Source organism: Cetorhinus maximus, chromosome 2 (genome assembly GCF_964194155.1).
Source record: "Cetorhinus maximus chromosome 2, sCetMax3.hap1.1, whole genome shotgun sequence".
In the NCBI taxonomy this organism is placed as follows: Eukaryota; Metazoa; Chordata; class Chondrichthyes; order Lamniformes; family Cetorhinidae; genus Cetorhinus; species Cetorhinus maximus.
In genome coordinates this window covers 28,943,280-28,958,525 of record NC_135880.1, presented here as the reverse complement: position 1 = coordinate 28,958,525, position 15,246 = coordinate 28,943,280, and the positions used below count along the sequence as shown (strand labels likewise).

At 44.6% G+C, this 15,246-nt stretch overlaps 1 protein-coding gene across 1 annotated transcript in view; it reads left to right on the top strand.

Moving 5' to 3' along the window:
• LOC144689893 (uncharacterized) overlaps positions 1-15,246 on the top strand; it is a 171,333-nt gene that overhangs the window by 34,238 nt on the left and 121,849 nt on the right. The window contains exons 9-10 of the mRNA XM_078557388.1: positions 1,464-1,618; positions 10,547-10,755. Of these exons, the coding sequence (XP_078413514.1) occupies positions 1,464-1,618; positions 10,547-10,755 (364 nt within the window). The remainder of the gene's footprint in view (positions 1-1,463; positions 1,619-10,546; positions 10,756-15,246) is intronic.

Sequence of the window (15,246 nt, the reverse complement as noted above, 5' to 3'; positions counted from 1 at the left end):
ACAGAGGTTGGTTGCGTAGGAGGGGTGAGGAGTTGGAGGAAAAGAGTTTAGGAATGTTCCATGTTTCCTCGCATGCTAAGGAGTTTTAACGCCGCAGTGTAAGACCTATCTCCTCGACAGGTTCCCCACCTGGAAGCCAACCTAATTGACAGACTTAGCTTCTAGTCAGGTGCGAAAGGACCCTGAAGGAAGCCACATGAGCAAGTAGGGAGTTGGCTACTGGGACTGAGTGTGCTTAGGGGAGGTCTGATCCGCATGGAGAAAGGATCTAATCCTTGACCTGGGGGAGTCCAAAACTCAACACTTGGGGAGGTGGAGGTGGAAGGGTTGCCTGATCCTGATAGGGTGAGTCTATTCTTCAGATTCCAAGGTTTTTGTATGGGGGTGACGCACCTAATGGTGGAGAAGCACTCCTACTTTCTCTGGCCCACAAGCTGTGCTAAAAAAGCACTTACCTGCTCCCCGAAGATGTTTTTGCTTCCCTTCAGCTACTGGGTTTCCCAAAACCTGGGAAGCCCAGCCGGTGACTGTTAAACCTACAAAGCAGGTTAAATCAGAAGCTACCAGCCTCATGAGAATATTTAATTTACTAAACTTCATCCTGAGAGCAGGCTGGCTGCCCCTCCATTAAATCCAGAAGTGGGTGCGTTGGAGATAAGTTGGGGTCAAGTTGAGATTTTTGAGAGCCACCCTTTCTGGAGGTTAAAATTCATCCCAGTGATTATGTGGGAAATGAGCTTGAAGGAGGCATATGATAAAATGGAGTATTTGTATTTATATAACGGCTTTTAGGACTTCAAGACACCCCAAAGCATTTTGCAGCCAATTAAGTACTTTTTCTTAAGCGTAGTCATTGTTGCATTGCAAGAAACAAGAAACAAGAAACTAGCGGACAGCTAATGTGATAATGACCTGATAACCTTTGCCACTGACTGCAGAGGTGAAGGCTGAAAGTTTAATGTGCTTACCCAGCAGCTGAGTTAGCAGAGATTTTGTGGACGGGGAGATTTTAAAAAGGCTGAGAAAAGAGGAATTAAGGTCGACCATGTGGTGAAAAGATTGAAGAGTCAGTAGTAACTATGTCAGGGTGGGTTGTTAACTCTCATATGAGAAAGTGTTCAAAGCAATCTTTACTGTGCAGATACAGGAGAGAATGATGGATACTGGCTAGCATCATGAGTGTAGGAGTTGAAATTATAATGCTATCTGGCACCAGCTGGGGTAAAGTTATATGATTAAAAAAGTAGCAGTTTTGCTATTTGTATGATGAAGGATTCCTGCATTTGTGAATAGAATAGAATAAAATTAAATGGCTCAATTTGGCCACAAATCAAATTTACCTGTATACGATCTATTAAATTTGTGCCCGTTACCAACTGTGGTTCAATAACTGTGCAGAAATTTGGAAGTAGGCTGATTGCATTGTTAAACGCTTTGTATCTGTGCTTTAATTTGCTTTGTAGGATACACTTCAGAGATATTTACAGCATGGATCCTTCACGCAGGCAACATGCAAGGAATAACTGGTCAAGTTCTTCACAGAAACTATGCAGTATCCTCCAGGAATATGCACCATTGGCACTCGGTAAAGAAGCAGCCTCAAATCTGCTTCGAACAGGTAATGATGGAGAAGTCAGAAGTAATGGCTTTAAGTACTAACCATAATAACTTTACATAGAATGATCAATGGAGCATTTTCAAACTACTAATTGTTAGCAGTCAGAAAGGGGCCGTGAGCAGACAGGCAACTACGCTGGAGTGAGACAGAGACCGAGTGAGTAGCAAATTAGGCTTACGTGGGAATTTGGTGCACCAGGAAAAGACGTGTGGTACACTTAGGAATTATTCTAAATCAGGAACAGGAGCAGCTGAGCAGGAACGGATCTGGGTGTAATCCTCACCTTCAGAGCTGAGTTTGAAAAAAAAAAATCGAACAGTAACTTTACAGGAAAACCATAAGTTCATTGGTTGGTAACGAACTGCTCTTAGAGAATGTCTTTAAATATCTGTAAATTAGAAAAGTGTATTATTTATAAGCAAGTAGCTATTCGGTTTTGAGTAAAAACTATTAGGAATAAGGGGAGGTTAAGGCCAGTAACTTTATGTAATATAAGTAAACCAAAGTAAAATGAAGTTAGCGTAAGGGAAGTAAAGTTAAGACATGGCAGGGCAGCTCGGTCATGTGGAATGCCTATTCTGTAATATGTGGGAAGTAGTGGACACTACTGGTGACCTAGACGACCACATGTGGAGAAAGTGCTGCCAGCTGCAGAAACTTGAGCTTTCAGAGCTCGAGCAGTGGCTGGAGTCGCTGTGGCGCATCTGCGATGCTGAAAACGATGTGGATAGCACATTCAGAGAGGTGGTCAGACCAGACCAGACGGAGGCAGAAAGGTAATGGGTGACTGCCAGGCAGGTAGAGCAGGCATCCACTGGGGTCCCGCTTGCTAATCGGTTTTCCATTTTGAATACTGGTGAGGAGTGCAGCCAGAGCCAAGTTTGTGGCACCACGTACGCTCAGCTGTACAGGAGGGGGTGAAGAAAGGAAGAGCATTAGTGAAAGGGGATTCGTTAGTTAGGGGAACAGACAGGTGTTTCTGTGGCCGTAGACGTGACTCCAGGATGGTATGTTGCCTCCCTGGTGCCAGGGTCAAGGATGTTACTGAGCAGCTGCAGGGCATTCATCTGTGGGGAGAGTGAACAGCCGGAAGTCGTGGTCCGCGTTGGTATCAAGGACTTACGTAGGAAGGGGGATGTGGTCCTGCAGACAGAATTTAGGAAGTTAAGTAGAAAATTAGCAAGCACGACCTCAAAAGTAGTAACCTCCAGATTACTCCCAGTGCCATGTGCCAGTGAGTGCAGAAATAAGAGGATAAGGCAGATGAATGCATGGCTGGAAAGATGGTGCAGGAGAGAGGCCTTTAGATTCTTGGGACACTGGGACTGGCTCTGGGGGAGATGGCACCTGTACAAGCCAGATGGGTTGCACCTGAACAGAGCCGGGACTGAGCTCCTTGCGGGGCATTTTGCTAGTGTTGTTGGCAAGGGGGTGGGGGGGCTTTAAACTAACTCAGCAGGGGTGTGGGAATCAGGAGAAAATAATAGGGAGTAATACCAAGGTGTACCAAATACTGGGAGAGACAGATAGCACTAGAATAGAGAATGGTAAGTTAACAGATGGAGTTGGAGTAAGGGAAAAAGTAATGAAGTCTAAATCAAGGTTATACTGTATGTGTTTGAATGGACAGAGTGTAGTAAATAAGATTGGGGAGTTACAGGTCCAGATTGCCATGCAGAATTATGATGTTGTGGCGATAACAGAGACTTGATTCAAGGAAGGGCAGGTCTGGGTGTTAAATATTCCTGGGTACAAGGTGCCCAGGAAAGATAGGAAAGGAAGAAAAGGAGGAGGGGTGGCGGTCTTGGTTAAGGAGAGCATTGCTGTGCTGGAGAAGGAGGATGTCCCAGAGGGCTCAAGGACAGAATCAATTTGGCTAGAGCTAAGGAACAAAAAAGGTGCAATTACATTGCTCGATGTAGTCTATAGGCCACCAACTAGTGGGAAGAATGTGGAGGAACAAATCTGTAGGAAAATTACAGAGAGGTGCAAACATTATAGAGTAATTATAATGGGAGAACTTTAATTACCTGAATATAGACTGGGATAGTGGTAGTGTACAGGGGAGAGAGGGGCAAGAATTCCTAGAATGTGTTCAGAAGAATTTTATACAGCAGTTTGTGTCCAATCCAACAAGAAAGGAAGCACTGCTGGATCTGGTTTTCGGAAATGAGGTGGGCCAAGTAGATCAGTTGTCAGTGGGGGAACATTTAGGATGCAGTGATTATCGTATCATAAGGTTTAGGAATACGGTAGAAAAGTACGATGGACAGTGCAGAGTAAGAATAATTAACTGGGGGAGAGCCGGTATCAATGGGGCAAGAATGGAGCTGGGCTGGATAGACTGGAACCAAAGGTTGGCGGGGAAAACTGTAGCTGAACAATGGGCTATCTTCCAAGAAGAAATGATTCAGGCACACTCAAGGTGTATTCCCACAAAAGGGAAATGTAGGGCAAACAAATTCAGAGCTCCCTGGTTGAAAAAAAGAGATTGAAGTTAAGATAATGAAGAAAACATGTGTTTATGACAGGTGTCAGGTAGAAAATACAATTGAGAACTTAAGCTGAATACAGAAGGTTGAGGGGACAGATGAAGAAACAAATAAGAGAAGAGGGATAGTGAGAAAAGACTGGCAGCCAGTGCAAAGGGGAATCCCAAAGTCTTCTATAGGCTTATAGATAATAAAAGGGTGGTAGAAGGAGTGGGGCTGATTAGGGACCAAAAAGGGGATTCACACATGGAGGCATGGGCCATGACTGAGGTGTTAAATGGATACTATGCATCTGTCTTTACCAAGGAAGCAGATGCTACCCAGGCCAAGCTAACAGAGGAGGAAACTCTGTCATTAGGAGGGTTCAAATTTGAGAAGGGGGAAGTATTGGATAAACTGTTAGTGCTTAAAGTTGACAAGGCACTGGGACCGGACAGGATGCATCCAAGGATATTGAAGGAAGTGAGAGTGGAAATTGCAGGGGCACTGGCCATAATCTTTAAGTCTTCCCTAAACTCAGGCGAGGTGCCAGAGGACCGGAGAATTGCAAATATTACACCCTTGTTCAAAAAAAGTTGCAAAGATAAGCCCAGCAATTACAGACCAGTCAGTTTAACTTCTGTGGTGGGGAAGCTTCTAGAAACAATTATTTGGGATAGAATCAATAGTCACATGAAAAAATGTGGGCTTATTAGGAAGAGCCAGCATGGATTTCTTAAAGGAAAATCATGTTTAACTAACTTACTGGAGTTCTTTGAAGAGGTAACAGAGAGCGTTGATTAAGGTAATGCTGTTGATGTGGTGTACATGGACTTCCAAAAGGCATTTGATACATTGTCGCACAACAGACTTCTGAGAAAAGTTATGGCTCATGAAATAAAAGGGTAGCAATATGGATACAAAATTGGCTGAATAATAGGAAACAGCGAGAAATGTTTAATGGATATTTTTCGGGCTGGAGGAAAATAGTGCAGTTCCCCAGTGTTCAGCATTGGGACTCTTGCTTTTCCTGATATGTATTAATTATCTAGATCTTAGTGTGCAGGGAATAATTTCAAAGTTTGCGGATGATACAAAACTTGGAAGCATTGTAAACTGTGTGGAGGACAGTGCCGAGCTTCAAAAGGACATAGCTAATTTGGTGGAGTGGGCAGATAGGTGGCAGATAAAGTTCGATGCAGAGAAGTGTGAGGTGATTCATTTTGGTAGGAAGAACATGGTGAGACAATGTAAAATAAAGGGTACAACGCTAAAGGGTATGCAGGAGCAGAGGGACCTGGGCGTACATGTGCATAAGTCATTAAAGGTGGCAGGACAAGTGGAGAGAGCAGTTAATAAAGCATACAGTATCTTAGGCTTTATTAATAGGGGCATAGAGTACAAGAGCAAGGAGATAATGCTAAACTTGTATAGGACAGTGGTTTGACCTCAGCTGTAGTATTATGTACAGTTCTGGGTGCCACATTCACCAAGGCTCCTTAGACAGCACCTTCCAAATCCACGACCACTACTATCTAGAAGGACAAGGGCAGCAGATAGATGGGAATACCACCACTTGGAAGTTCCCCTCCAAGTCACTCACCATTCTGTCTTGGAAATATATCGCCGTTCCTTCACTGTCACTGGATCAAAATCCTGGAATTCCCTTCCTAACAGCACGTTGGTGTACCCATGCCACATGGACTGCAGCGGTTCAAGAAGGCAGCTCACCACCACCTTCTCAAGGGCAACTAGGGATGGGCAATAAATGCTGGCCCAGCCAGCGAAGCCCACATCCCGTGAATGAAAAAAACTTTAGGAAGGATGTGAACGTATTGGAGAGAGTGCAGAAGAGTTTACATTAATGGTTCCAGGCATTAGAAACTTCAGTTATGAGGATAGATTGGAGAAGTTGGGTCTGTTCTCCTTGGGGAGGAGAAGGCTAAGAGGAGGTTTGTTAGAGGTGTTCAAAATCATGAGGGGGCTGGACAGAGTAAAAACGGAGAAACTGTTCCTGCTCGTAAAAGGATTGAGAACGAGAGGGCACAGATTTAAAGTGATTTGCAAAAGAAGCAAATGTGACGTGAGAAAAAACTTTTTCAGACAAACAAGTGGTTTGGGTCTGGAATGCGCTGCCTGGAAGCGTGGTGGAGGCAGGTTCAATCGAGGCATTCAAGAAGGCATTGGATTATTACTTAAATAGAAACAATGTGAAGGGTGATGGAGAAAAGGCAGGAGAATGGCAATGAGTCATAATGCTTATTCAGAGATCCAGTGCAGACATAATAGGCCGAGTGGTCTCCTTCTACACTGTAACAATTCCATGATTCTGTAATCTATCATTACAAATCCCCACACTAAATAATAGAAGAAGCAGTAAGAGTGTTAACTATAACAGGACCTATCAAATTTTGTTAATATGTTTGGAGTGAATCACTGGAAATGCTGGGAATACTCAACAAGTCAGGCAGCATCTATGACAGGCACAGCTGATGAAAGGCCATTGACCTAAAACGTTGGGCCGAATTTTTCTGCCCCACCAATGGAGGGAGTGGAGGCTGACGGAGACTGAAAGTAGCTCTGATTGGCTCTCCAGCTTTGAGAGCCCACCTGCTGCTTTTGATTGGACAGGGAATCTGCCTTCATGCCTCTGTTGTGAGGGAATTTATATTCCTGGGTTGTTTGGGTGTATTCTCAGGGTGCAGTCCAGGCCCTGGTTAAAGACTACAGCCCCTGGCATGCCTGGGGCTCTAGCGCAAGTGCAGAGCGCCGGAGGGGGACAGGCTGCGCTTGCTCGGTTTCTGGATTCCCTCTGTCGGCTGGCTACAATGGAGCCATTGCATGAGTTTGTTCAGCAGCCAGAAAACAAAGTAGTTCTAGTTAAAGAGCTGAATGGTGCCCTGACTGCAATGCAGGATATACTTAATGGGAGTAGTAAACTACTTTGCAAACCATGACCTGAGCAGAGACTGATGGGGCATTGTGCCATCATGGTGTCCTTGTGTGAAAGAATGACCACGGGACCTAGTGCAGTGTGAAAAGCGAGCCCATGTGAACAGTTTTTAGTCTGGAGCTGAAGAGGCAGCCGAAGGTCGCTAGCTCCGTGCAACTGGGACTCAGATAAGCCAATGGGGAGTTGAGGCTCAGGAAAGCTCAGGGCAGTTGGTACCTCCATGCTACTGAAGAGCTAGGGATCAGAGAAGCCCAGGAGCAGTTGTCTGCTAGGCAGCTGGGAGGTGAACAGAGCTCTTAGTATCAGTGTGGCTGAAGAGCTGGGACCGTGGCCATGTTTAGACACTGGAGACTAGTCTGGCCAACACAGTGGGACACAGTCTCCGAAATAGGTCAACTCATCTGGTAAAGAATACCAAGTAGGCTGGATCTAGGAGCTGATCTGAGAGGGATCTGGAACAGCATGCCTTTTAATGAGGATTGTGCCCATGGAACTTGAGTGGAACAAAGCTGTTGTCAGCTGGGGATCAGGGTGACTCCTAGAAGGAGAGGAGCTGAAATTCCTCATGAGGAAGACAGAGTTTGAAAGCGTTTGTGACTCACTGTGATCACTGACATCTAGGTGGGTAGCTGAAAAAATCCATGGAATCTATCTTGGTTATGTCTGCCATTTAATGTGCAGTTTGTGGTGTGTTTGACCACTGTTTACCTGTTAGTTCAGGTTTATTGCATGTTAATTCTGGATGTTAGAGTATAAGATAGGTAGTGTTGACTGTTTGCTCTGCTGACTTTTGTATAGTAAAACTTAAAACTGTGAAAGATTTTGTGGCTTTATTCTCTTAGTAAGTAACTGGGGTTTTGAATTTCCTGTAGTTTAAACAAAAAGTTAGAGGTCCCTAACCAGGTCGTAACACTGTGAAGATCCCAAAGAATAACTGTTTCCCTACTCCCTCTCCACCCCTCACCCCCCACCGCAAGGATGTGTTTGGGACCCAGAAAAAGTCCCGATTCCTGTCTCCCATTCCCGGAGAGAAAAATTCAGCCTCTTACTTCCATTTCCGTCTCAAAGGACCTGCAGAGTGCTTCCAACTTTTTCTGTCTTTATTTCAGCTTTCAAGCGTCCTCAGTATTTGGCTTGTGTGGAGTTAATCACCGTTTAGTTGATTCCTGAAGTACAAAAAATTAATTTGCTTTCAAATGCAGTCAATTTTTTTTATTTGTCTGGGCATAGGTAGCATTTGGCACTGGAAAGCTGCTGCAACATGATAAAAACATATGAAAATCTAAATATAAAAGGGCTGATTTCTTGGTAGGCAAGGTCAATCGCACCAAAGTGAACAGAGAATGGAAAATCAGGTGAATAGCCGCCTCACCATGGGCTGGACTTTTCGGGGTGTGCCGTCTCAGGCCCCCCTCTATCCCCTGGCTAAATGTCGGTGGGAGGCCAGCCCACAATCCCAATGGTTGCCCCATTAGCAATTTAATGCTGGGAGCAGCATGAATTACTTTAAGGCAAGACTTCTACTCCTATCTCAAGAGAAAGTCCCACCTTAAAAGACAACCGGGCAGGCAGATGACCGAAATCTCTGTAGTCCCAGCAGCACCAGTGGGAGTGCTGGCAACCGCAGGGACTACAGGCAGTACCAACACGCTGAGGAGTCCTGGCAAATCTGCAGTGAGGAGTCTTGGAAAGGGGAGAGGGGGAGTGTGGGAGGGTGGGGTTTTATGGGGCAGAACTCAAGAGGTCAGAGGAGAGGGTTAAAGGGGAGATGATGCCTCTGGTGGGCCTAGGGCACTCCCAGAAAAGGTCTCCACACCCCCCACCACTCCCCCCCCCCCCCCCCCCCCCCTCCCACCACCACCACCACCAGACACCAGCCCACACAGCTAAAGTTGCCAGGCTTCCTGCAGAACGTGGGCCTACCTCACCATGGGTAAAATGATGATGGCGGTGGGATGAGGCCCTTAAGTAGCCATTACTCAATAGGCTCAAGTGCAGGCAGGCCACCTGATGCCTCCCCACCCCTAAAAATTTAGGTAGGATGGGGCGATTGAGTAGGCGGCAGAATGGCCACCCGTTGGATTTTAGGTGATTCCCACCTTCAAACCCACCAGCTGGGGAGTGTAAAACCCAGTCCCATATCTCTGTCACTTTGGGCTGTGCATGTGAAGCATGCACAAACTCCCAACTACCTTCCACATGTGCTTCCAGTTCTTTTTAATGTTTTCAGGCTAAATTTACTCTATCTGCCATCTCCTCCCATACAGTTCACTCTTGGTCTCTGGTGGGGCATCCCAAGTGGGGCAATCCTTCTTTTGTCCACTTCCTGAGGTAGTAGCTTCATGGCTGCATCCATAAAGTGTGGGGCTGTAGCCTTCCATTGCTTTATTGTTTCATCTGATACAGCTCTGGAGCATTTTCTGGTGCCAAAAACAAACCTACTTTTTAAGTGGCTACTGCAGCCTCATAAGAGCTGCAGCAATATTAAAAATGTCATATCATCATTCTCCACTCATTGACCAAGCTCCCAACAAGATGCAAAGCCAATAGAGGAGGCTGCTATGCATGTAAAATTCAAGAAAATCCAACAGGATTGGTTTTGTGCAGGGTGAGGATATAATATCAATTTAACTGTTTTAGTGGTTCTCGATGTTTCCACCATGGTTAAAAGTGAACAAAATTTTTAAAACCTGTGTAAAATAGCATAACAATGGCAAGAGTGTAAGAGCTGTATCATAGTGGAGGTAGTGACTGGGTTAAAAGATTATGCATCATGCCATGAAACATGTTAATGTCAAAGTTCCATTTGGAATCATGCACAGGTACAAATGCACATTTTATTTTTTTAAATACATCAATGGTAAGTAAGAAATGAGAATTATATTCAGAAAGGATGGACAGTATGAATGTGACTAGCAGCTAAAGCCTTCATTGTGGACAATCGTTAGTCCAGTTTGTTCTCTATCAGTTTGTGGTGATTGCCAACTCACTAATTAACATGGAAAAATTCAATGGCAGGTTAAAATCTTGGACTAGAATTGTAATTCCGACTGCATCTCCAACAACACCCCTACCCCAAATGGAAGAAGGCCTTTGGAGTATTTTGTCTCAAAGATCAGTTAGGCTCTCTCCCACCTCTGCTTTCTCTGCCCCACTTTCACCCCCCCGGCCCTAACCGCTCATTACTCTGAAACCTTTCCCCACTCTGTTTTCAGCCAGTTCATCTCTTCTGACACCCAACTCCTCAAGAATCAAATGAGGCTCCTTGTCTTAGTGCCTACAGTCACCATTCCATGCAAAGCACTGGATTTCATGGCGTGCTGTATTCCCCACCCTACTCCCCCTGCCCCAAGTGAAAAGTCAATCATCAGCCTGCCCACCATCCTTGATACCCAGTTCATTGACCCTGTCAGATAGAAATTCCTTAAATCAGCTGCCTTTTCCAGAAACAAAAATGGATAATTAGACCTCCTTTTCTTTCTTTTCCTCATAATAAAACCTCAGTTATAGAATGTGAGGTTAAACAGGGTCTACAAACAGAAGGACCTCCGGAGGATCATTGCCATTGGTTTAAACGGTATATCACTGACATCCAATACAACCTGTCAAGTGAGAAAGCTTCAGATTATATTGATGTCTGTCCACGGAAGCCAGAATTCAACAAGCCATTGTACGAAGCCCACGCAAAGTTTCTGGAAAGCATTCATGCCAGGGTAAGAAATTGATCATTTATAATTGCTTCTGTTATTGAATTGAATTGTTTCTATGTAATGCCATACGAGATCTAAATATACTAATAAATAAAAGGAATCATTTAAACACCGGTATCTATTTTCATGATGCTCATCTTTTTACACATCTCTATTCCTTCCAGTTTTTTTCTCTCATTGCATATGCCCTCTTTTAGCTTGAAGAATGAATTAAATTTTACTGTTATTACAAATATGATGTTTGTGAGATTGTGTTTTGGGACTGTGTCAAAAATTTAGGGATAATGGAGGAATGGAGGAGGTCATGTGACCTGTGCTGAGCGCTGCTGACAGCAAACCTGAGTGATTTGATTGTTAAAGATTAAAGGGGGTGACACAAGTTGTTTTACTGGGAAGGAGGTGCAAGATGTTCACACTTGTGGATAATGACAGAAACATCTGCACTGACAGTGGATAGTCTGTTAGTCTCCAAAGTCCCAGGAAGGTATCAAGAATGTCAGGGTTTGTAAATGGTTATGCTTTAACTATCTATTTAGCTTTAGATGGAACGGAGTTGGGAGTCTAAATGATAGCTAATTAGCAATTCTACCTGGATAGGAAGACCTATTTGAGTCACATTGCCATGTAGATGGGCTTTAAGATGGGAAGGGTTTATAGGAAGGCATTGTAGAATTAGATTACAGGCTTTCCAAAAGATATCTCTGAAACTCGCTGACAGATCAGTGTGCCAGGATGTTATGTATCTGGTAAGGCTGAGTTATTTAAAAACCCTAGAGGGAAACTTTAAACAACTGTCATAACCTATACAAAAACAAAAATAGGGATCATTCCCTCCGGGACACCCTGGTCCACTCCTCCATCACCCCCTCCACCTCAACCCCCTCCCACGGCACCTTCGCATGCAACCACAGAAGGTGCAACACCTGCCCCTTTACTTCCCCCCTCCTCACCGTCCAAGGTCCCAAACACCCCTTTCAAGTGAAGCAGCACTTCCCTTGCATTTCCCTCAATTTAGTCTACTGCATTTGCTGCTCCCAATGCGGTCTCCTCTACATTGGAGAGGCCAAACACAGACTGGGTGACCGCTTTGCGGAACACCTTCGGTCTGTTCGCAAGCATGACCCAGACCTCCCTGTCGCTTGCCATTTCAATACACCACCCTGCTCTCATGCGCACATGTCCTTCCTTGGCCTGCTGCAATGTTCCAGTGAAGTTCAACGCAAACTGGAGGAACAGCACCTCATCTTCTGACTAGGCACTTTACAGCCTTCCGGACTTAATATTGAGTTGAACAACTTCAGATCATGAACTCTCTCCTCCATCCCCACCCACTTTCCGATCCCCCTTTTTCCAATAATTTATAAGTTAAAAAATATATATTTTTCTTTTCCTATCTATTTTTAAATTTATTTCGATCTATTGTTTTATCTCCACCTTTTAGCCCATTTCAATCCCTTCCCCCCCACCCCACCCCCACTAGGGCCATCTGCCACTTGCTTGTCCTGCTTGCTACCTTAACGTCCCCATTAGCACATTCCTTGGATAATATCACCACTGTCAACACCCCTTTGTCCTTTTGTCCATGACATCTTTGGCAATCCCTTCTTTGCCTCCACCTATCATTGGCCCTCTATCCAGCTCTACCTGTCCCAACCCCCCTCTACCAGCTTATATTTCACCTCATTTCTCTATTTCCTTAGTTCTGATGAAGAGTCATATGGACCCGAAATGTCAACTATATTCCTCTCCGCAGATACTGTCAGACCTGCTGAGTTTTTCCAGCTATTTTTGTTTTTGTTTCAGGTTTCCAGCATCCATATTATTTTGCTTTTGTCATAACCTATATTTTAACTTGCATGTTTGAGATGCTGCTCTAAATTTAGGAATCAGACCACCAGTTCTCGAGAGATTTTATATCAAAATACATGAGACATTTATTAATTTACACAAGTTAAACATATACACATGGCTACAAATTAATACTGTCATTACTTTTAATAAATTCCCAGACTGATCTCCATTAAGGCAACAGCAACTCATAGACTTTCAGCAGACACCAGGCAAAGCATTTTTCACCTTACAAATTCAAAATGAGGTTCCTTTCACTTTGGTTCCTTTGCAGACACAATGGTCGGCTTACAGGCTTTGATCTTACAATGTCTCTGCTCTGCACACACAAAACTGCTATCTGTTATACCTAGCACATCTCATTGAATGTAAATACTCATTGTATCACCAACCCCTTTGAACTCCACCTCTTCTAACAATAAAACTCCTTTCATAGTATCAATTTCATTAATAATATAAACATATTGCTTGGTCTCTGCTCACTAGGTGTCAGATTTCACCCCCTTCTTGAATGCTCTATTCAACAAAATGCAAATGTTCTCTTACATCTTAAAACTAGCATACATAAAAGCACCCAGACTAGCTGGCTTTAATCCAATTAAGACACACCCACAGACTAACCTTCTATTTTAAAAAAAATAATTTCCAATAACGTTATATTAATAGCTTCATGACACGGGATCCGAGAGAGAGATCGAGAGAGGCAGGAGCTAGAGGCAGCCAGTTTCTCTGATTTTTCATGCAGGAATATGGGTGGGAGCTTGCACTTGGATTGAAAGACCAAACTCGGGAGAATTTAGAATGAGGCTGCAAGATTTACCTAGCTTGAGCTAGAGAATCTCTGGGGAAAATCCTCACCGTGAAAACAGTTCTGTGGCAAAAGTTACCTGGTTGGGAAGGAAAAAGAACAGAATGGACCCATCAGGAGCTAAGAATCATTTTGGACTGGTTCTGGGAGAATTGAGGACAGCATAAAGTGTAACCGTGAAGTGGAATTTTCAGTTGTGTTAAAAGTAAAAGGGGAAAGTTCTATACTTTAAAGTATAAGTTGCCTACTGAAATAGTATTTAGTCAATGTTGCTTTCAGTCTATTTGTTAAAGTAACACTTTCAAAATGTGAAATCTTGTTGTGTGATCCTTTAAGTTGGTCAATGGGAGTTTAAATTTCTGTTTAAAGGTTATTGGTCTCGATGAAGATCGCAACACTGTTACAGTCTCCATGACAGGTCATAAATAGGCCTTTGCCAGCTGAAAAGCATCATAAGACACGATGGCCAGGATGATATCCAGTGATCAAGTAGCTAGCACTTGGGGCATAACTTACTGAGCCCTAGGGTGGCGGCTAGGAGGCAGAGTGGGGAGCCGGGAAGTAGCGGAGAGCCATTTTGGGATGGCTCGTTGATGATTTTCCATCGCTGGAGAAATTTCTGGGGGTGGCCTGGCTTTCGGAGTGGCTGCCTGTTCAGTGGAGGAAGGTAGTCAGTTGAAGTAATTAAGGCCCCAATTACGGACAATTGTTCATGTGCACTGGTATTTAGCCAATTGCAGAGTGACCCCCTGCCATGTGGTGAGGCTGCCAAATAAATGGAGGCAATAAGCTGGGGGGGGCCATCAGAGCCTAAGGCTCCATTCCCCACAGAGGGTGCTACGAGCAGGAAAAACCTCCCTATGGCCCAAACTCAGCCGTCAGAAGTGTTTCCCCAACTGATCAGAGGGGCCTACTAGCTTTGTTCCTTCGTAACCTTCCCCCAACTTCTAGGGCGCCTCCATTTTGAGGGGCCCTCAAATTCTCCAAGCTGCAACAGCAGCCCCCACCTCTCCTGTTGGAGCTGCCAACCCTCTGATTGGGCCACCAGTATTGGGAGCCCACCCACTGCCCTGAATTGGATGGTGAGCTCAGAGGTATCCACATGAAAATAGTTGCGTGAAAATAACTCCCCTAATCTGGCTTCCAGCAGGTGTGACTTCGAGACCCCCATTTAGTCCCTATGCAGGGTTCCAAAGCCTGTGTGAAAATCATGCCTTCTGTGTCCAGATTGGTACATGAAGCACAACCACAAAGGTTGACGGCATTACAGCACGGCAATGGACACCTGCTTTGAATTATTTCAGTATGATTTGCTGCCTCCCATCTTTCTCCTCCTCATCTCCACCTTCCAAGATGGAATAGATTACTATTTGAAAAATCTACAAGCCCAGAACTGACAAAACCTACGCTGGCAGAGCAAGACATGCACATGACAGGCAGCTAATTTTGAAATTAGAACTGATAGGATTAGATTGCTGTGTCTGAGCTGCCTTTAAAGCAAAAGGAAACTGTTTCCTCCGTAATTGGACCAAGGCCGGAAAATGAAGTGGCGACTCTTGCCACTGCATGACTGTCACCATCCAGTCCTTTATACCTGGCACATGGAAATGCTGATGCAAGGGCAGTGTCGAGCAGATTTCCTTTGCATCGACATGTGTAAGCACTACTCCCTGGGGCCACACGAAGCATGCAGTGGTGGACCCCAAAAAGTGGTGGTAACATCTCCAATGAGCCCCTGTGCATGGGAGAAGGCCTTAGTGCAATCTTCTCCCTTGTTCTACAAACTTACCAGGTGGTGGTCTCATCCAATGACTTTCAGCTGAAATCTCCTGTACTCC